Here is a 23,866-nt window from a genome sequence, read left to right on the forward strand (position 1 = left end):
TATATAGATGGTAAATCTTAAGATCAGTTTTTCTTACAATAAAGCACCTCAATACCTTTGTATTTTCTCTAAAGCTTTAACAATACAAAAAACTGTGCTTCATTCAGGCTTTATGAGACTGGACACTGACACAACTGATTTAAAAAATAGCCTTTGACTACTTTTAGTCAGAACATTTGACTAGCTTTTCGACTGTTAGGACCCATCCTACAATGGCAGCTTGATTACCAAGTATGGCTCCTTTTCTTGAGTGTCAAAAAAGGAAAAGGCCATCTGAAAGGCACTTAAACACAAATTATGTAGATTTAAGCACTGCTTTTAGTAACCAAGGACAGCTGAATGAATATTCATAAATTGCCCTATGTCCCTGTTGAAGAGGGCGACCAAAGGAAGGTCTCTGTGAGAAAGCTGGCAAATAAGGTGCTTGTAGTCTCTTAAGAAGTTTGCTTAACTCTGCAGACGTGCCCTGCTGTTCAAAAACACAGCGGCAAATGTCAGAAAGCATGGTCTGAAAAATTCAAAGCACGTATAGAGACATTCAGCCACGTTGAACAGGAATAAAACTATCATGCTGCAGTATCTACATAGACAGGCAACAATTACAGCTTGCACAATACAGTGTATCTCACCTCGCTCTTTTGCCAAGGTCGTCGCCATCGCATACTGACTCAGACCAGTGACAAAACATTGTGCGACTGGGCCTGAATGCAGAGTGCAGTAAAACAAAGGGCCTTGCTTTTGCCAGCTGGACCCTTCGAAACTTGGCACCACAGAGCTTGGCTTTGCCCCAACAGGCAAGCTGGAAAAACCCACCTTACCAGGTAGAGGCAGAGCCTCTGCAAGCCCTGAACATCCATCAACTCCAGAGTAGAGAAACACAAGTGTGGTTTAAGAGGACCAAAATAACCCTCTACCTCTCATTCAAACTGTGAATGTGAAGGATAAACAGGATAGAGACAACTGGCACCTTTCTCTTGCTTGCTCCAGCAGTACTCTAGTGGAAAGTGAAGGGTGTTTCTTCACCGCCTGAGATTAGAGGACCCAGCAGGGCCTGGCAGGCCTTTAGACGAACTGTGGGCACTCTAGCAACAACAAACAAAACATACACTCCTAAACCAGAGCAATCTGGCCCCTTTCCTTGACCACAATGAGGGAGGATAAAATTCTGTACACCCCACTCAAAATGCCAGTCTTTGGAGTTTCCTGTTACAATGCATCGTACTCCTGCTAGCAGAGAGTTTTGTATGCTTGTGTACGATTTAAAATAGCTTTGTACATTAGTATAGATGTCAGCCCTGAGACGTTCTAGCATTTGTAATGGACACCCAGTTTTGAAAGGCTCTTTTATCCCATGAGGTAAGATGAGGAGATGCTGCCCTACCAGAATATCTGTTCAGACAGGTCTCTGATTGAAAGCTTTAAGAAATGGAAGCCCGGAAGCACATCCCACCGCCAGATTAAATGTCCATCTTTTCTCAGAATAACTGCTTTGCAGATGTATGTGCAAAGAAAAATCAACAATATGAGAACATAAAAGAGAAGCAGAATGAGGAGATGATAGTTTTATCAACCTCTTCAGAGTGGCAAGCTGGAAAGGAAGCAGTCAATCCAGCAATGTGGCTCTTAAAAACAGGGGTCCCGAGTCAGCAGGAGGAATCTGCTAAGGCCCAGTGAATTCAGGCAGGGGGTGAGGGGTGGCAGGACACCCCATCTAGGGCCACGCGCCAAACATAATGCCCACACACACAACTGGCATAGCACTGGGTGGCAACAGGAGGGTTTCAGTGTGCGTGAGGCAGAGGAGGGGTATCCAGTGGAATGTGTAACATGAATTCCACGGGCACGCTGCCTCCTTTGCCGCAGCCACAAAGAGCGGAGTGTGTGGACTTCACAGAGACGAAGGGACAGCGAGAGGGGGGAGGGAGGAAGACATCAATGGAGAAAACTGGGCACAGAGCCAAACTCCAGTATTACAATAGAGGATGGAGTAAAGAAAAGGAAAAAAGAGCGAGAGTAGGGAGCTGAGGGAGGAGATGTAGGAACCAGGCCTGAAGTCTCTTCCAGGGGTGACGGCAATTCTATTATCAGACAGTGGATAGAGGTCCATTGAGACTCTCTAGAGAAAGAGCCACAGTGCCTGGATCAAATAATATCTACAGGAGCCTAAGGAACATTAACGGAAGTAGCGGCAGAAATTTGCTTACACATTGTGATGTACAATGAATTATCAAAACAGAAAATAAATGTAGGGTGGAGACTTGGTTCTAGCCATCGGTTGTTGATTGGATAGCTCTAGGCAGATCTGATTGCAAGCTTGAAGTTGAGGTAAGAAAGGGGCGGGTTTAAGTGAACTAAATATTTGGCATGTCGCTAGAGATTTCATTTCGCCGTAATATTGAGTTATGACATTTTGATTACATAAAAAAAAAAGTAAACATGCATGGATGAATTATGCATAATTTATCAGTTATTGGCCATAAGTTATAAACTGCATTTGGTATCTATAGGTCATCCCTAATACAACCATATAGGCTATAGTTCATCTCTGATAGGAGCATATTTTCTCTGATTAGTCAGTGAAGGAATCCACACACTCTTCACCCACACACCTGGACTTCATATGGAAACATCAGCAGATTTTTTGACTAGGCCTATGTCTGGAAAATTCAAGAAATTCCAGTGTCAACAATCGATATTCCTCAACAAACCAGTACAACAAGCGATGCTACAGCTTTCCCTCTCCCAAGTGCTGATCCAGATGTACAAAAATAAGCCCATCCAAGCACTTCCCATCGTAGCTGCAGAATAAGACAAAAATAGAGTATTACTGATGATCCTGCCAAGCTGGCTGCAGCAGACACTGGTGCAGTCTGTCTCCCAAAACTGGGAGCAGGTGCCGGAGAGCAAGCACAAGGTTCCTCTCGGTCCCCTCTTCATCAGGGTTTAACTGACCTTAGATGTAAGTAGACTGCACGGCCTCACAACCTGATAAAACAAGGCAGCCCTAGATTTTCCCGACTGCCTCAGTCCTGATAGAGACTAGACTGGCGTGCTCAGGAAATCCAGGTGCAAGTGGTCTATAAAATTTGCATAGCTACAGCCTGAAACACTAAAACAATATAAAAAGCAAAAAGCCTTGTATTGATGCAAACAAACTCCGCACTCCACCACAACATGCTCCACTCCATTTTGTTTGACATGTACTAGCAAAGTTCCATCTGTGCTGTAGCTAGGATGTTCAACACAGCTCATTACTCTTGATCTTGCTTGTATTATGTGGACAGCACATGAGTTATGACTATGACACCAGTTGGACTCTGTACCTAAGGGTCACGGGCATGAATCTTCGTTGGTCTGCTTTTTCGTGTCCTTGAGACTAGGCTTCAATGTTTAAAACAGGAAGCCTATAGATTTTTATTGTAAGTGCTTGCTTCAGTTAATCAGCTACATTTACAAATGTAAGCAAGCACAGCTCCTCTTGACTATTCCTTAACTTAAATTCTTTCAGCAATGTTCCTCATAAATTCTGTTAGGGCTAATCCTGTTATTCATGCCCTAACAATAAAGGGAATGCATGACAAGCCGGTTTTGTCCTTTGAAGGAAACTTAAAGTAATAAGGAGACAGTATGGGGCGGGCCTAGCAGGCAATGAAACCATCACTGTAGCATGGTCTGTTGTGGTTTGTATTAGCAGTATGTGTGAGGGTCCTCTTTTGAGCATTTCTTTCTTTAAAGTTGCCCCGGGGAAAGAGGATGGTTTTAATCAGCGCATGAAGGCAGATCCATCAGATATGCTAATCAGAGATCTTACCTGAACAAATACCCTCAAGAGCAGTCTCATCCATCTTAATTGGGGAAGGGCTTGTTAATAATGCAAGGAAGGAGGCTTGGAAAAGAAATATTAATGGAAGGATGAGAGAAAGGGGGGCTTTTCTGTCTAATCAGCACAGACAGTGCAAAATCCAAATAACATTTCACAGCGAAGAGATGAGACAAATATTTTGAGCATCTGAGCAAGGTTTCATGATACTGGTACTGGTACTAACTGTGCTTACACACTGGAACAGCAAGGTATTATGGAGCACTTGATAGATAGGAACATATGAGACAGGATTGCACTAGTGTTACACAATATCAACATTTCAATAGGTACCAGTAAATTTCACAGTTCTCAATACCATTCTCAATACCATTATTTTACCACAAACTATTTGAAAGTAAAAAAAATATATAATAATAAAAAATGGCTATCCATTTTAAGAAAATAAAAAATAAAAATAGAGAGAATGAGCATGCAAAATTAAATACTGACATAAAAGTCCAATATGGTACTAATGTATTGTGCATCCCTAGAATGCAAAATAGCCTATATATTTTGAGGAAATAGAAAGAGCACTGTTAGTTGAAATCAATCGGAAATGCATATTCTCTGATTCAGTGCAACCCTAGAGTGTAGGTGCCCTTGTGCTAAAGATTATAAGACTTGCTTGGAACAGCCTGAGAAGTGCACTTCAGTTCCTGCATTGAAATAAAGCATTCTTTAATACAGTATGACATCTATATGCAGGTGCACACATGGGTCTGCATCACATTCATCTGTACAGCACATTGTAATACATTATTCCATGACTAAAGCAAACTGCACACTTTGAAGTTCAACCAAAAGACAGTATGTTGCACTAAGGGGCTTCTAAGTTTACAACTGGGGGAATTGAGAGGCAGCCGTCCATTGTGGTGATCTATGGACATCAAAGCCAGGGTGTGTTTATGACACATGCACACACTATTCGAATTGGGCTGAACTCTGAGAGACTGTGGTACCCGAGGGAGAGGAGGGAAACCCCTTCAACTCCAGCCATGCTGAAACACGGTGAAATAAAGCAAGAACTACACAAAAGGAATAAGGAATAGAATGAGGGATCACTATTTCGACTCAAGCTGGTTTTGATTTGACAGTTTTCAAGGCCTGCAGCATCCTGGGTAAATGATGTAACCTTAAAGGTATTTTAGTACTTAACAAAGGGGGCTACAAGCTAAGATAAATCACCCTTTTATGTTAGCAATACAAGATCTGCATCGGTGGACTTTTTATTGATTAAAAGTGCCTAGAGGTGGAGGGTGGGATTGAACAATTGAAGGGTCCCGTTGACATGGTCCAATGGCTGTTCACCCTTAGGGAGTTCCCAGCACTGGGCTTTTGTAATCAAGTGTAGCACTAACCTCCTCGGTTTACCAAGGACGGCAGAATTAGCTTTGCCATCTAAAAGGACAATGCAAGCTAGTACCATTGCACCATTTGCAATGACAGGTTAGATTGCAAATGGTGACTACAAACATGCCAGGTGCGAAATGGGGTCTCTATACAGCATTCACAGCGGAACATAATCTTAACCCTTAAACTGGGTACATGGAACAAAAAGAGGCCAGATTGTTTGAAACTATGACACAGGTGAAGATGATGTGGTCTCAAGCCACAAAGATGCCACAAAGGAAATAGTTGTCGGTACATGAACAAGCATTATGAGCTTGACTTCCTGTTGCAGGCAGCATATTGAAACCAGGTTCCTTAATGCAATAGAAGTAAACACCAAACCTTAAAATGCTATGACTCACTGTATTGTCTAGGCTGAAACACAAGGTTTTTGAATCTGATTGTGCCTAAGATTTTCAGGATCTTGGATACTATGACTGAACCAAAACTGTGTAAATAGCCTCTAATAACTGATGCTTTTCATCACAACAAGAGTTCAAGTTTCCAATCGCTGACAAAATAAACAAGTCTGAGGTGTTATAAGTGGACTCAATGTTGTGCACAGCAGAATAGTAATGCTGAACCATGTACTCCAGGCCTCCTGCTCATTTCAGCGCCTGCACTAGGGTATTGTCATCCTCAGAAAGAGATGAGCATGGTGGAGTGGTGACTGAGGGGCGTCTCCTTGTTGAAACTGGAATGGTAATGAGAGACCGAGAGTCCAATCAAACTGAATTATCCCAGACAGGCCTCTTCAATCACTGGTTGATTTACCCCACTAACGTGGGGTACTGCCGTTTTCTCTCTTCCCCCACTTATTTTCCTCCCTTCACCCACCCAAATAAAGATAGCTGTCATGAATATTCCTTTAAAATCCCACTTTAAATGAAACCCCAGCCCCAAGAGGACACCTGTTTTCATCCATGAGCGCAGTGAGTGGTGATGAGACCGAGGCCACAGCCATTGCCTTTCATTAGCTGGTCTTTGTGCTTTCCCGTCACGGCTACAATGATCCACCATTTACTGCTGATGAAAACAAATTGTGCACCGGGTGCTTCAATACAGGCCCAGATTGGCTAGCTCAAAATTCAGCAAGACAAATCCATTACTCTGTAATATCTTTAGAATGGTAATAGTTTTATAAAGAAGGTAATGCTGCACCACCGGTTCAATGTCAATATCTTAAGTCAACACGAGGGAAGGTGAGAGCAAACAAATGATTCGCAAATAAAGAGCCGCTAGTATTAGCGTCATTATATCATTTAGAGTTTATGCTTCAGAATAGTGTTTATAATAAAAGTGTTGCACAATAATACACATTTATTTAAAATCCAGGGTGAATATGAATAGCAATTCTAATAGTAGTTTGGGGTGCAATATATCGTAATGGATCTGTGATCTGTACAGACTAGGCCTCATGGTTCGGAATGCATGTATTTCGCAGATTAATTGTAAGGTTTAACCATTATAGACTGAAAGTTTGCATGTGTTTTTAAGTCCTGTCAATTTAATAATTTAAGCCAGTTTAAACCATTCAAGTGTAGGGCTGCACAATTAATCAAAATTAAACCGAAATCGCGATTTGGCTTAGTGCAATTATGAAATTGCTAAGGCTGCGATTATTTAAATTTTTAATTGAATAAATATATGCACAGCGTGTTCGTGAAGAGCGGCTCAGTGATCACTAGTAAATGCTGCTCCATCTCCGAAAGCACTGCGAGTTTGAGTCACTTATAACGTGCAATCGTGCATTTGAAAAAGACATGCTTCAGAAATCTTCCCAAACTTGTAATGCAAAGCGTATACCTGTTGTCCGACAAAACACATTTAATAACATGTTTTACTCATTTCATATCGTCAGCTGAGTGTTTGAAATTTCCTTTTGTGAGATGATGTGGCTTCTCATAGAATGAGGCAGACAGTATCATTGTAATAAAGGCCATGTCGATTAGCATTGCATTATAAATAGACTATTATGAAAAACCAGAGAAGACTTGAACTCAAATACACCATATATTGAGGCAGTGGTGTGTTTATTGTCTTATTTAATCAGTAAAAGTGTTTCTATCTTTTTATTCAGCTACATTCAGATGTATTAGCTAAATTAGGGATTTACTTGAACATCATTATATTACTTCTCTGAGGCATATTTGGAGTTTCTGTGCGAGGGCGCCCTCTGGCTTTCAGTATGAATGAACAGACGTGCGTTTAGCACTCAGTAATGCTCACTCAATCCTATTTCGAGAAAAAAAAGAAATTTATATGACAATCAATATGTTTTTCTCCAATGTACAGTTTTTTTTCCCCACAGTGGATGCATAAGAGGCTCATATTTCATATTAAAGACATGGACAAAAAATAAATGATTGGTCACAGATTTTTATAATAATAATAATAATAATAATAATAATAATACAATATTTTAAAATAACAGGTAACCCTGCAGTTTTTCGTAAAAATAAGTTTGTATTATGTTTATTCTTAAATACTGTTATTGCAATAGTAATATTTATTATTTTGTTTAATATTGTTATTTAGCAATAATAATCATAATAAGCCCAAGTACAAAAAACCAAGTGTTCACATATATAAAAAGACGATTGTGGAAGATTTTGGTTCCAAAGCGAAATGTTAAAGTGCCTAAATGTTTTACTGTTGTGTTTTTCATTAAAAATAATAATGAGTCCATCATTCAAGTAATTGCCACCCACGAATTGCTGCTAATTCGAAAGTAAAATGCACACGGCCGCACAGACCGATTTAAAAGTGAGGTGGAAAAGAGGCAAAAACTCAAAACTTATTTATTTCTCACTACCTGAACCACTTTTATAAAGCTGTTTATTTCATTCGTATCTTTGTTCTATTATATTTGTGTTTAGGCCTATTTGTTATTTTTACTGACTGTTCACGTGTCTTTTGTTGTGGTATTGTACTCAAAGTGTTCTTTAAATAATAGAAAGCAAATTTATATTTGCCCTGCCCCCCAGCCCCATACACAATTTTTTTTGCTGATCCAAAAAATGATCGGATCTATGACTCAAAAACGTAATATGATCTGAACTGAGAGTTTTGTGATCCATTGCACCCCTAAAAGTAGTCAAATAATCTGCTGACTCTTAGCTGATCCACGTCTAGGACGTCATGTCGACATGTCTTATATACCTATAGGAATACAATTTTCCAACAATATTACAGCACCCCTATAGATTCATTCAGTATTATCAGCAGCATTATACTCGGGAGCCAATTACCCTTAATCCCCAGCTTCTCTCGTACATTTAGGACTTGGCCTTCTGATATTCCTCTTCGAAACAGACACATTTTTCTTGAATCATATTGTACATTAAATCCTTGAACATTAATAATATCTGCAATATATTAATAATATTTATGTTGGTTCTGTTCGGTTTACCCTAAGGGGGGCTATTGCTGCTCTCCCTGCTCTTATCCATGCTAGGCTGCATGGATGGGCAGAGAGTTCTTGCATTGAACAGAACCATCCCGCCAATCCAATCCAAACTATAGTCCTGACAGAACTTTACCACTGACGGGTTAAACACCATCATCTACGGACTGCTTTCGACACTTTGCTAGGCTGCAACTATGAAGTTTCTGTCTGGTTCTATCAGGATTACTTCCCAATTATACTGACGGTTCCGTGTCTTTCAACCAAAGTGGAGGGCGTTCATTATACAGAAAGAAGTAGAAGAAGAAAAAAAAAAAAGTCATTCGAACAGAATCAGATCAGATAGTGTTTAATTGCAGCTTTCATGAGTTGTGCTTTAATGCCATTGTTGCAGGCTGGTTTTATCCAGTAGATAAGGCAGTGCGCTTTCAACGCTGATTTACACTTTCTGACGCCGCCTGCCTTATTCTGCTGCCACAGCACAAAAAGTGCTTAGTGTTCCTTCCTTCTGAAGAGAAATTATACTAGGAAAAAAATGAATTTAAAAATCAAAAGACGGCTGAGAAGTTGCTCTCGAGATGCTTAAGATGACTGTGGTGTACTGACGGACGTGTTTATCTGAAGGGGTATCACGGATGTCCTTGCAAAGTGCATTACTCAAGGATGACAAACATGATAAAAATTAATGTTACAATCAAAATCTTTACTCACTGCTCTTCTCTTAATCTCTGATAAGTTTTATTTGTCTTCCCCAGTGACCTTTGATAATAGCAAGAGAAGTGTCCTCTGCATTTGTCTCTGGTGTAGGGCTCGGAGGACATCACCCCCACAAGACAAGCTCAGCCCGGGTCGGCGGCCCCCGCTGCATTTCTCCTGCAGCATAACAATGGCTGCCCTCTGCGCTCTAGGGTGGAGGGCACGCTGATCCTGTTACACCATGACAAGTACCACAATCCCCCATTGAAGAGCACATATTCTCCCCCCTCTGCCTATACAAGAGCCAAGCCTATTCATCGCATTGTTTTCTTTCCAGCACATGACTTTTGCGTTGGGCCTCGACAAAGTCAGGTGTTCGAATATGACCTGGAAACCGCAGGTTGCCCACACACTATGTGCATTACGGAGCTTGATTCGCTCTGGCATTTACGTTCAATGTGTAAGGAGCCCATCAATTGATTCTTGCACCGGAGTCGCAGCTTACTATTGGGGATTACGAGAGACCAAAACCAATTATCTGAACTGTTATTTCTGCTGAACGGTGCAGAAGTCAAAGTTCTGGGTCCCACAGCACTGGTTGTGGAGGACATGGCGAATTACATTTCCAGAACGCTTCTGTAAGTCTGGCAAGGAACTAGGATGCAGGCATCCCGGGGAGGATGTGGAGGGCTGGAACTCTCAAGAACGTGCGGTGTGGGAAGGAGCGGTCCAGACATAAAGCCCCACGGCTGTTGCGCACATTAATCATGTTTGGAGTACGAGAGGATGGGAGGGGATGGGGTAGCCCCCTCACTGCATGTTTGCATGTCTGCTGCTGCACTGACGTGTTCACTGTCAGTCCCAGAGTCAGGGAGAGCAGGAAGACTAATGAGATGCTTCTTTTCTCTCTCTCTCGCTCTTTCACGTGTCTCTCTTGCCCTCCAGAGGAGGGCGGCTGGGGAGGTGGGGAGCAGGGGATGACAGGTTGGTTATTTACTCTGCCTTTCATATTTGCCTTTTAGTTCTGCCGTTTCCCCCTCTCTCCTCCAACCATTTTCCTGCAGTCATCTGTTCACTCAGCTGCCTGCGAGAAACCGGTGCCTAATGGGCCATATCAGCACAGCCACTGCAGGGAAACAGAGGCCTGTCATTAGGCTATATTGAAAAAGAAGCCAGTAGGCAGGGAGAGGGGGAGAGGGGGAGAAAGCCATTGATATTTATATTGTGCGCACCTACCAGGGCACTAAGATCAGCATGTGATGCCTTCCTCCGAACCCTGCTTTGAAAAAGGAGCTATCAATATTTCATCAAGAATATCTTTTTAATGCTGAAAAAATAGGTGGTCCTGTCTGCAAGATGGGCGTACAAATGTAAGGCTGGCTAATGACTAGTCCTTGTATTATTCAGTAGCCAAATCATTTTTATGCCTCTCATATGTGAGTAATGATTGACAGAGAATGGGGATGGAAATACTTGATGCTAATGAAGCATAATAGAGAGTGCGGCCATCTGCAACTGCACGAACATGCCATTTCTTCCACCCCGATCACATGACGGAGAACATATTGTGCTAAACACCAGCGGTGATCTTGAGGTGGAAGATGATGTTCTTGTGAAACCCTGCACTCTCTCTGATGTGCTTCCTTGCATGTTTTGTTTTCTTTCTCACTGTTAACAAGCTCGTATCAGCCGTGCACTATTCACTTCGGTTACTTGAGGGGGAGGCAGGATGTTTCAGAGGTGATATGCTGGAGAAACGCAAGAACAAGAGTCATGTTTTCCACAAGATAGGCCTATGCAAAGTCATGGTACTTTGTAAGTCAAAGAGAGGTCAAAGCTTTGAGTCATGAAACAACTTTAAAGTCTAGAGAGATTAGGACCAAAGATACAATATCCCAGAGTTAGGGCTGCAAAATTAATCAAAATAAAAGGAAATCGCAATTTGGCTTAGTGCAACTGCAATTATGAAATCGAAAAATCTGTGCTTATTTATTAAATATATGCACAGCGTGTTTCTTGAAGCTCATCACTGTGATCAGAGCGACTCGATCGTTTTGCAGTAAAATGTTGCTCCATCACTGCAAGCGCTCTGTGTTTGGGTCACGTAACATGCATTTGAAAAATGAACACGTGCCAAACTTCTTCTCAAACTTCTAATGAGAAGCGTTTATAAATCTGTTGTCCAACAAAGGGGAATTTCAAATTAAAAAACGTTTAATAAGGTTTTAGTCCAATAACCTTTTGTGATCTGATGGGTTTCCTTGTCATAGATTGAGCAGAAAATATATTTTATAGCATTCAATACTGTGATAAATGCTATGCATTTTAAATATACTTTGTTCTCATAAAAATACTAGAGATGGCTTGAAGAACATATAAACCGGTAACACTTTACTATAAGGTTTCAATAGTTATCATGAACATTTCAACATGTAATACATTATTAATATCAAAAGTAGTAGACTATTTGTTCAAATTAGCTAGTTTATGCACTGTGAAGTAACATGAACTAACAATGAACAGCTGTATCTTTATCAACTAACGTTAATAAAGATACAAACAAATACAGTAACAAATGTATTGCTCATGGTTAGTTCATGTTAGTTATTCATTCTAATGTTTAAAAAAAATGAAACCTAATTGCCATCGGTAAGTATTACCGATAAACCATATATTGTCGCAGTCGTGTGTTTATTGTCTTCATGTTTCATTAGTCAAAACGTTTCTATCTTCTTTTTTTTCAGCTACAGCAATAGCTGGATGCCTTTATCCATGTAAGGGATTTCCAGGAACAACATGCGTAATATTACTTCTGTGAGGGATATTTGGACTTTTTGCAAAAGGACACTCTCCAACTTCCAGTATGAATGAAATATACATTACATGAGCGTTTAGCACTCAACAATGCTGACACCAACCTGTTTTGGGTAAAAATACAAAATAATAATACATTGTAAGATGCTCTCATATTTCATCAATGACATTTTGCATACATCCTGACAAAAAAATAAGAAATTACAGTCACAGATTTTGTATAATAATATTTTATAATAAAAACATAATAATAAGCACAACAAATCCTGGTGTTCTTAATAATTTGTTTGTTTGTTTTAAAATTAAAAATTTTACCCAGAAAAATCGCAATTCGATTTTTTCCCCAAATCATGCAGCCCTACCCAGAGTTTACTTTTGAGTCATGTAGTGACCTTGTAGTGTGGAAATCACAAGAAATCTTCGATATAGTAAGTTATATAAAAGCTCAGAACAAATAGTAAGTTATATAAAAACTCAGAACAAACAAAAAGACTAAGTTAAAGTCTAAACAATGGCAGTTGACTAATATGTATGTGCTTAAATGGTGTACTTTTTAGAGCTATGGCAATCTATCTTGCTAATGTGTATTTAAGCTTCGGAGGCAATTAATGTTTATTCAAGGGAGCCGAGACTGACACCAACAAATTTGCATAACTTGGCTGTTCCACACAATGGAAAAAGTGAAAACTAAGTGCTCATCCTCTTTTGAAAGTACAGGGAGAAGGCAAGAACAAAAGGCACCTCAGTTAGTGGTGTGAAGACTTTTGAAGTAGAGGACTGACATACTTCGGGCTTTACGCTCAAAGACCCATCAGCCCTTCAAAGACCCCTGCCAGACCTTCTAAGGCCCACTTGAGACAAATAATTAAATGCAAAAATAATGGATGCAGGCTGTGCTAAATTGTTGAAATCTGTGCAAAGGCAGATTAAGGTCCACTCACTGCTTCGTTTAAAGAATCTCACTGAGTATGTTATGTTTTTAAGGATCTAAAATAAAAAAAACGGAATTTCTGGTATCAATTAATTTGAACCAGTCAACCCACCACAAAAAAAAAAAAAAAAAACTGGATCCTACTTGCGTACAACTAATTATAAAGGCAGTGAAATGGCAGCAAGTAGGTTGCAATACTTGGGTCAATGACATATAAAAAAATTCACAATAATCGCCTATACAAAAGTTTAAAACATGTTTACTAAGAAATATCTCTATTCATGTTGGTTTCATACGGTTCTGAAAAAAAAAATCAATTAAAAAAAAAATGTGGTAGCATTTTAATAAAGTATTAAAATAATTGTATGTTACTTATAATAACAAATACATTTCACGTAAAAAAAAAATCGAATATGAATTATTCATTTCAGTAAGATATTTTTGGTGAGTCACACCACATGACATTTTACAAGCTGAACTAACTAAAAAAAAAAAAATATATATATATATATATATATATATATATATATATATATATATATATATATATATATTTTTTTTTTTTTTTTTTTTTTTTTTTATTCATATTTTAAAAACACTCCCATCACAGAAGTTGTATTCAATTAATAGTACATACAAATAGCACTGTTATTGTATTCTTTTTTAAACGTAATCGACAGGACAAAAAAAAAAAATGACCCATTGACCCGGTGTTTCCCAACCCTACTCCTGGAGGCACACCAACAGTGCACATTTTGGATGTCTCCCTTATCTGACCCATAAATTTCTGGTCTTGGAGTCTCTACTAACGAGCTGATGGGTTGATTCAGGTGTGATCAATTAGGAAGAGTTGGAAAATGTGTAGTGTTGGTGTGTATCCAGGAACAGGGTTGGGAAACACTGCATTGACCTACTTGAAAATAACTCAAATGTTTATCTGCTGTATTTTCTATACTAGAAAGAGTAAACAAGATTACAAGGAATCAAACACGGCTGAGATTTGGGGAGAAAACAAAAAACAAAAAAAAAGTAAAGGGTGCTGAAACAGACAGGTACAAATCAATAAGCACAAGATGAATTCAATATGCAGAATTAACTAATGAAAAAAAATTGCTTTAGAATCAATACAATCACACAGAGACCACACAGTGCTAATGGTGGGGCCTTCAGCACACCCATGTGATTGGTGGCTGGCAACGAGTCAAGCTAAAAACAGGAATTGCAATGGCTAGAATAAACACACATATGAAGTGATGGCTTTAAAAAGTCCACAGCCTCCAATGTGACATTTGCATAGAAGTTTGCACATTGCTAACTGCCACTGACTGGGGCCTCTTTCTTTCCACCCTCTGGCAGGATATTTGACCTCATCTCCAATACACATTATCCTTCCTCTCTCGTCCAGACTTAGAAAATTAAGTTTCCATGTGAACTGGCCACAAAAACTCCCGCACACAAAATCTCAGCTGGATGAAAGGCCTTCTATGGGGGAGGGTAAATGCCTGAGTGCTGCTTGAGTTTCCTGCACTCCGCGTTTAGTGTTACAGCCCCAGATGTAAGGATTTTCCTCCACGTCTTTACAAATTGAAGGTAGGGGCCGTCCTTTATTTTCTGCCTGCCTAAACATAGCTTGTCATAGAAAATGCTTCCATTTCCTCTACGCAATCTCACCTCCAAACCAATTTTTTCCCCCTTCCTCTGTTCTCGGTTGGTTGACTTGCCTTCTCCTTTCTCTCTTTTTGTTTCCTCTGGAATTCTCTTACATTTGTTAGGCAATTACAGCCAAATGAGGCCCTATTAGGCATGTCTGGAGGCCCCTTCTTTAAAGAGGAGCAACTCTCAGCAGCCTCTATCTCTGACAATGACACCCAAACAGAGCAGCAGGCAGGAGGGAGGAAAAAGAGAGAGAAAAGGGGCATGTCCCTCCCAGCGATAAAGTAAAAAGGGTTACAACACTTCCAAAAGCTTTGAAACATGTGTATCTTGTGTAAATCTGAGCTTTAAAGGCTCACCAGCCATATTCCGCTCCTCCCAGAGCATAAAAGCATAAAAGTTCCATTAAAGCGACTACTTCATGACGAAACATCGACAAAATAATCAGCCGCCTGTGAGCAGAGATCAAAGAGGTAAAGCTATCTTAAGGGACCTTTAACAGCCAGCATTTTTAAACTAGGATTGTGAGGGGCAATAATGTATAATGGGTGAATGCGCGTGTGCATACAACTCACTGAGTTCCAATAAAACGCAAGATAAGCTGCAGCAGGGAGACGAGCTCGCACAAGTGCACGCTGCAAGCCCAGCTGCACATGGGTAGGGTATGGACGGGAACCTTGCCTCTGGCTCAAAATCAGAGCTCCATTTTGCAGGAGCAGAGATACTGAACTAAACCGATTGCTGCAAACACAGCTGTGAAGCAGACAAGGCCTTGTCTGAGGAGTGCATCACTGATAAACTAAAATCAGAGGGGCAAGCTGCAGCAGAATGCAAAGAGGGCAAGGTTGCAATTGATTTTTAGAGCATGGGCGGGTGCCAGATCCACTGAGGTAATAAAAACACTCGTCACACTGTGTGAAAAACACATATAGCATAGGCTTTTCTATGGGCGTGCTTTTAAAAACCTAACCGTATGTGGGACTGCGTCGCTTTTTTATCAAGTCTGAGCTCAGTGTTCGGAAACAAGGACCTGATCAAAGTCTCTGACAGGTCTTTTGTCCTGGAATGCGGCGAGTTGTTTTTCACCTTGCTCCAGTTGCTGCTGATTAGCTGACAAGTCGGCTAACCACCCTCTCCCCTATTTCCAAATTAATTTCCCTCCTTTGATAAAGACAAAGAGGGGGGGGGGGGGTGTTTAATGGCCGTGTCCTTCAAAACTAAGAGTGCTAATAAGTGTGAAAGGGAGATTTGTTTAAGTGATTTTCTTTGAGACTTGCAGGCATGGAATTAATTACCTTGATTAAATATTGTCTGTACGGCTGATGAAAGATAGAGCAGAATTAGCGGTCCCTTGTTGAACTTGTATGGTGCTGAATGAGATGTGTCCCGATTACAAAGACCAAAATGATGGCAACACTCAAAGGAGACAAAGAGCTAAAAACAGGCCTAGTGACATCACAGAGCAGCCACTGGCCTAGCCTAATGCTTAATGGCGGCCATCCTCAAAACTCAAACAAACTGGCTCCCAATTGTCTGCCACAATAACTTTTAAAAAAGTTAGCCCATGACTACAACATTAAGGTTTTGTGTAATAAAACCAAAGGACTGACAAAGACCGATTTCACAAAGTGGATATTGTGTCTAATGGCAAAAGAAGAGTTGTCTCCATCAATCTGAAGACTTCTGAGTCACTTGGCAGAAGAGTAACATAATTCAATGCTTGCCTAGGTTTTACAGAGGCACTAAGAGGGCTAAACAACCTCTCAGTGGCTCTTCCAGCCATAATCCCACCGAACTTTTGCCTCCTAACCACAGAAGAGGGTATTCTAAAGGTTTCACCTCACAGCTTTGTGCTCCATTGCAAAAAGCTATACTCTTAACCACCCTCCCACCCCCCAAACACACACCCCCCTCCCCCTCTGTGAATGGGGGAGTTGTCTACAGCTGGGTAACAAAGCATGACCCAATAATCCTCAAGCCTAACTCAAAGCTAGAACCTCCTCTCCAAGGACTTCATAAGACAGAGGCTGGGGTAGGGTGGTAAATTACACAAACGAGAATTAATTTATTCTTATCAAATCGGTTTCCTGTAGCATGCCGTCCGGCCCTTAATATTTGGGGCAGAAAATTTGACCATTCAGAGGATAACGATGAATTTAACATCCCCCGCATCCCCAGGCTTGAGTGTTTTTTGCGCTATGGCTTCTGGAAAGAGTACAAATTATGTTGTGAACTTTCAGGCAAACTTCAGAGCAAGCCTGGCTTACAGGGAGTAAGCCTTTGAGTATGAATCTTTGCTAACTTCGTTTCAGCTAACATGCTGAATAAACGTTAAAAGTGGTTTATACTTTGTTGCAGTGTCTATGAAAGTTTTAAACAGGTCTAAAAGAAAGTGTAGCAATTGAGGAGTCAAAACAGTTTATTCAAGCATGCACAGGTGGATCTAGTAGTTGTACTGGTGTGAAAAAAACACCCACACAGACAATTTCTAGACTGTTCATGTTTTAGGGCACAATTATCTTGCGTATCAGATGCAAACATGTCCAGTTCATAGTTTCAGTGCCCATCAAAAGCAAAAGAACACAATCTCCACACACAGCAAAACAGATCGCAATTAAACCTGCTTTATCTCAGTTTATCAAGTGAGATATGACATACCCTTACTGTCAGATGCCGTATCTATTCTGCCCATTGTTTATTTTACAATCCAAAAGATTGTGCTTATTCACACTTAAATGGTTAATGTTTAAAAACGTAAGCATTATCCAAGCAGCACTCAGGCAATCCTAGAAATGCAGTGCAGTTTTGGCATCTGCTTATTATCGTCATAATTAAAAATATAAACTAGAACTACTTCACGAAACACTATTAAAATCATGTGTATTGTATAACAAAGGCACAGCGTCTTTAAAAATACTAAATCACAAAAACAACCAAGTCTAGAAACTTTTGAGAATAGTTTTGTATATATGGTAACTTTAAAAAGGCAAAATAACTACAACAAGTTTCGTTGAATGTGAAAAAGGGGCTACACTTACTAATGAAGGGAGCTTTTCAAGGTTGCTAAATAAGTACCCGTGTTATTTCATTACAGCTAGGTTATCACGTTTCCACTAACATCGGCCTTTTAAAGGAACACAGTGGATCTTTGTGAGAATAAATGAATCATGGCTTCTTTATCGAATTAGTTATATGTATACTTTCACTACTCTCATAACACCTACAATTATTGGAGATTTGGGGCTTCCTGTAACTGCTATTTCAAGAAAAGAAAGCTTACATTATAGGAGAAATGTGGCTGGTCCAGTACATGACTGATTTTCTGCTTTTTCCTGTTCATATGTGGTATATAAGCTAAATATTTAATATCGTGAATGGTTTTGTTGATCTTAACTAAGCCTCAAACATTATAAATGCCACATTGGACCTTACAAGTGAAGTGCAATGATACTAACGTTACTTCAAATGAGCACATAATTGGGCATGTTGTGCTTTGGAACCCTACAGAGGCCAGTACGTTTTTATAATAATAATAAAAAAACAACAACAACACTTTAACCTTTCTTTCACGATAGTATTTTGACTGTATGTTTACTGAAGTGAAGCGAGTGGGGGAGGAAAATGTATAGACATTTGGGCAGCCATTGAAACTGCCTTCGTGTTCTAAATACCAAAGCCTTTTCGAGTTGCTTCACAATTTTTCGATTTAGTGCGTTTAAATGAAGCTTGAAATGCTGTGACGGGTTTCTATGGTTTAGAAAAACACCTCTACACACCAAAAAAATTGCTATTCGGCTAATACAGAAGAACTAGCCCGACATGAGGGGGGTTTTGAGCTATTGTGCTGTAGCCTCTACTAGGACAACCCAACGACATATTTAGCCGAATAGTAATTGTTTTACTCATTTTAACGATTATATCAAAAAAGATATTCGAAATAAACCAACAGAGGGTTAGATAAAGTCTAGGCACGTGTTTTATCATTCGTTTAACTACGGCAAATACGCGTCCTTTGTCTTGACCAACCAGCAAATAAACAAAAGATATGGGATTTGGATTCAAGCGGATTACCCTGGACTTAATTATATCAAGAAACCCAACTACCGTCAAGCAACCAAAAATACACGGAGAAAAGCCAATAATTCTCCGAAACCAACTTTAGACGGAAATATTAGCAAAATAGCAGCTCGGTGTGCTACAACAGAGATTCATTGTGACCAGCATGATAGTCTTTTCTTCCTCGCGACCTGGGAAAAAATGTTCCGTTTCGACAGAGCTCGTTGTGATTGTTCAAATATACACTATTTTGTATCTTCTCTGAAACTTATAATGCATATAAGCGTTTTATCAAGTGTTAAATGAACATTACAGCAACCGATTCCAGTGAATTCCACATTAAAAGCCATTGCAACATGCCCAAAGGGAAGCCCTTTAATTTTTAAAACGTGCGCTCCGTTTCTTTCGCAATACGACAGGCATTAAAATGCTCCCTTACTGGAAGTGAGGAATCTAGGAATCTAGAAACGAAGCTGGTACGTTACAGTTTCTAAACGAGGCCACTTCCATTTTTCTCAAGAAACTTCGTTTGCTAGAAAGTGAAACAAATATTTCCGATGTAACTTTCAACGTGCTTTGGACGGTTAAAGCGGTACTTACCGACTTGTAAGACGTTGTCCACACAACCGGTTTCCAAAAGCCGGATTCCCCGGCGGAAAGGCAGTCCATCTCCGGTACCCCCCGTCCCTGTGCTGCCTGTTGTGTTCGTAACCCCTCCGGGGACTGTACCAGATCCAACAGACGTGCTCGAGCCCACTACTGGACCCTCTTCACCCGCCACTCGGCACTGAAACGACGAATACATACATATTTCCCTTTCGTTCCTCGGGAACGACCAATACACGATACGGCGCTGAACCGGTTCGGGAATCCGCTCGAAGCGCTCCTCCACCCTCTCGAAGGCCCATTTCTCCGCTACGGCCTTCGCAGCGCAGTCCAGTAGAGATTCCGGGCAACGGAAACGTGAGTTCGGAAATCCCGGGCCAGGCCCCGGACCCGGTCCTCGAGGAGCGGGACGCAAACACGGACGCTTGCTGGCCGGGGGTAAGGAGAGGTGAAGCGGCGGCTGAGGCAATAGCTCTCCACGTCCCTCCGCCATGACAACCAAATAAACACTGAAGTGAGGACCGTGGCTCTAGAAGCGCACAGACCGAGGCACCGCACAACGGGAGGGTCGTCACTTCACATACGTCACTACCAATAACAAACGCGCTCGAGCCAATCGCGAGGACGGGCTGCACCGAGGCGATGCGCATGTGTGCGCTGAAATGACAGGCACGGTGTTGATCAAACAGACTGTTTGTTACAAATTCCTCTTTATTTACAACTAGTGCACTTAAAACTGTCAATGATCTGCTGCGGTGTGTTTAAACACCTGCCGTTGTTTCAAAGATCAACAGTAGCGCTAAGAACTGAGCATTACCTTTTTGAAAGACCTAATACTATCGCAGCATAACGTTACAATCTACATTCTCTGAATGTACAAGATGTGTGCAGTATATGTTTACCCTTCAAGCGTCGTAAAAAAATGTGGAGAACTCTCCAGCTTTTTTTAGTGTGTTGTAACAAAAGTTTGAAATGTTTCTATGATAATGTAACTTTTTAACAGATGTCTACTGCCCACCCTGGTGGCCAAGTATATAATGTCAGTTGATTGGTCCTGTCAAAGTCCATCCAGTCCTGATTAGAAATCATGTCATAACTCATGCAGATAGATAGCCTATTAGAAACGTGTATGTCTTTAATATTTTCCACCGTGCTGATTTTTTTCACACACACACACACACACACACACACACACACACACACACACACACACACACACACACACACACACACACACACACACATACATATATATATACCGTTCAAAAGTTTGGGTCAGTAGATGTTTAGTTTTGTTTTTTAAGTAATGCATTTATTCAGCAATGATGAATTCAATTAATCAAAAGTGACAGGAAAGACATTTATGTTACAATAGAAAATACATGTTGTTCTTTTGAACATTATACTCGTCAAAGAACCCTAAAATGTAAATAATAATAATATTTTACACAATTCTTTTTAGCAGTAGGCCTACAGCTGTTTTCAACATAAATATTTTTGAAGAACCAAATCAGCATATTGGAATGATTTCTGATGGATATGACTCTAAAGACTGGAGTAATGATGCTGAAAATTCAGCTTTAATTTACATTTTTTTGAATATTAAAATAGAAAACAGATCAACTGTAATAATATTGCACAATGTTACTGTTATTTACTCTATTTCTGATCACATGGTGAACATTAAAAAAAATATTTATTATCAACCCCAAACTTTTGAAACATGAATACCTTGCAAACCACCCAAGAGGAAAAGTCATCTTCAAATGTTGATTTTTTTTTTTACAAAACTTTTCACATATGCTTTGAATATTATAAATATCTACAATTTATTAATTGTAACGTCTCTTGGCAAAAACGTTATATTTTACAATCGTTTCAAAATGTTTTGTGTTTCATAATTGTTTTACTGTTTAGATTTAGCAATGACATGTCCTGACAGTGTGTCAATGAACTGTTCACTGTTTTTCCTGGACATATGCCTATTCAAAAACAGACTGAGAAATATTCACTGGAGTGAAGAGCGTTACAACTAGCCCCACTTTCCATAAAAGTGCACCTCACACACTTCTAGTTTCATTTTGCAAATCTATTTCTCCCCCTATAGTTCCCTCTCTCACACATATCTGTTCTTGTTTGATGAACACACTGAAGAAACTTCACCTCCTGCCCTGTAAAGACAGGGATGTTGTCTGCACCTCTCAAGGACTCCAGGCCGATTCTCTGTTTTATGTGATTTCGCTTCATCGTTTTAAAAAACTTATTTTGTGATCTTTATAGATCCCCCAGATCTGCAAGACAGAGACCATCAGACTGCAGATGATGCTAATGTTGCCCACAACATGGTTGGTGATGTACTTGACTTCATGCACACCATGGCCTGAGGGCCTCTGACAGCTTGCTGATATTTGTATGTTGTCTAACTCTGCTGACATGCACTTTGTAAGGTGTCATGTTATCACTACAACCAAGGAATGAAAGAATTAAGTAAAAGATCATATTTTTTAAACAAATGTACACATTTATCCGTATTTAAACGCATTATTCGTAAGTTCTTCATATTTGTCTCTAAACACTGGGAGTGTTTGTAAGATTGTTTGTTTATATGTTTATTTGTCTGCTGCCTCTTAGGGAACCAGAACAGCAGGTGTGGGGAGAAGTAATGACAAGACTCCATTTTACTGGCTGTCACATCCCAGCATGCTCGCCGCTGTCCAGTCGAGTGCACCGACTGAAAGATGACAAGCTGACAGCTCACCACACAGGATACCAGGCGTCTAATGACATTCTGCGAGTCCTCTGTGTGAGTGTGTAAGTCTCTGTGTGTATGTGTATATGTATATGCATGACAGTCTGGAAGAGGGAGTCTTGTCACTTCTGGTGCTTTTCAAAGTACCCTGGGCTCCAGCCTCCCAGTGAACGGAAATGTCCTTGAGGGCAGAGTCGGTCCTTTTTTTTTTTTTTACACACAGCACCCCACATGCCAACCGCCACAGTTATTATGGAGGCGAATCGAAGACAATATTTTTCTGCTATCGGAAATTTTTATCAGACATTTTCATTCTAAGCCAGCACAGTGTTACAGTACTGATTACATCTGATTCAAGTGCTTCCCAACCTGATCGCGCCATGTTTTTTTTTCAGGATCGTTCATCTGGGGGAATGTTGTCACATCAACCCAAAATCGAACAATGGACTGAAATATAATGGCGCTGGACGCTACCAGTTTCCAAGGCAACAATTGTGACAGATTTGGGGGAGACAAGACAGGTAATTGGAAAAAGATTGATGGGGTACAAGAGAGTGGAAAAAAACCCTATCAAAGGAGGTCTCTCAGGGAATAACAACAATACAATAAAGGTCTTGCATCCTTTCGAGCCATCGGCGGCCTCCTGTCCATCTATTTTTAGGCCCAATTCAACACATCTGTCAGTCTTCCCTCATGTGAGAGTATACAAAAAGATTGTGTATCGCTAAATGAAGCAGCATAAAAAAATGATTCATCCTCAAGTTAAATATTTCCTGTCTGTTTCTGTGCAGAATTCCATGGCTCCCACAAAAACTGTTAATTGGTTATCTGTAAATGATCTAACCATACATGGTAAATGAAAACTGTCAACATGACAATATATGTAGTTTTGCTGTAAAATAATGTCAAATGTATGTTTTTCACAAATTTGAATCACCGTTTAATTTACAGTGAAAAACAGTAAAAGGACATTCCCAAACCACCACACATGATTCTATTTAAAAAAAAAAATGTAGTGTCTTATATTTTTTGTAACAGTGCACCTTTTCATTCATTTCACACCGATGCTTCCTCTAGGCTCTGTTTGGACTTGGCGAACTCAAGAGGGGTGTTGCTCAGCCTGACACAGTGTCTAAGAATGCAAAGAAGCCTCTAGGGGTTAATGGTTGAGACTGCGTCACCGACGGTTCGAGTCAAGTCATTTCCAGCATAACCAAACCAAACAAGCAAAGTTTATGTTTGTATCGGAAGGTTTCCGTACGTGATGATGTCAGCAGGATCGGGGCAGATTAGGGCTCTTTGCCTTGTGGCGGTTGGAGAGGGAAACAATGGTGGTGTTGATAGAGAACCCAGCTCCACCTGTAGGGCCTGCTTTTTATCTCCACTGCAGTACGGCGGTCCCCTCCCCCAGGCCTTTCTTGTCATCACTCTTTGCAGCGTTCATTAAATGGAGTCAGACTTTAGCAGGAGAGAAAAGCCCAAGTCACCCATGTGAGAAAAAAGAGAATTACCTAAGCCTTTTGTCTCACAGAGTGTGGCTCAGCTAATGTCTTGAAGGCATGCTGATCTCTTCACAAAGCGTTGTCCTCACACAATAGAGAAGACAGCATGTAGTTTGGCATGCAAAACATATATAGCCCTGCCTCTTTGTTACCTGTGGTGAGAGGTTTTCAGTCTCATTTGGTCTGTTTGATTGGGCTGATA

General features: G+C 40.3%; 1 protein-coding gene across 1 annotated transcript in view; it reads right to left on the minus strand.

The window, feature by feature from the left end:
* zswim5 (zinc finger, SWIM-type containing 5) overlaps positions 1-20,035 on the minus strand; it is a 44,812-nt gene extending 24,777 nt beyond the window's left edge. Inside the window, exon 1 of the mRNA XM_084411110.1 lies at positions 19,408-20,035. Within this exon, the coding sequence (XP_084267236.1) occupies positions 19,408-19,906 (499 nt within the window). The 5' untranslated portion in view covers positions 19,907-20,035. The remainder of the gene's footprint in view (positions 1-19,407) is intronic.
* Between the last annotated feature and the right edge of the window lie 3,831 nt (positions 20,036-23,866).

This window comes from Rutilus rutilus (genome assembly GCF_951802725.1).
Source record: "Rutilus rutilus genome assembly, chromosome: 6".
NCBI classification, from domain to species: Eukaryota; Metazoa; Chordata; class Actinopteri; order Cypriniformes; family Leuciscidae; genus Rutilus; species Rutilus rutilus.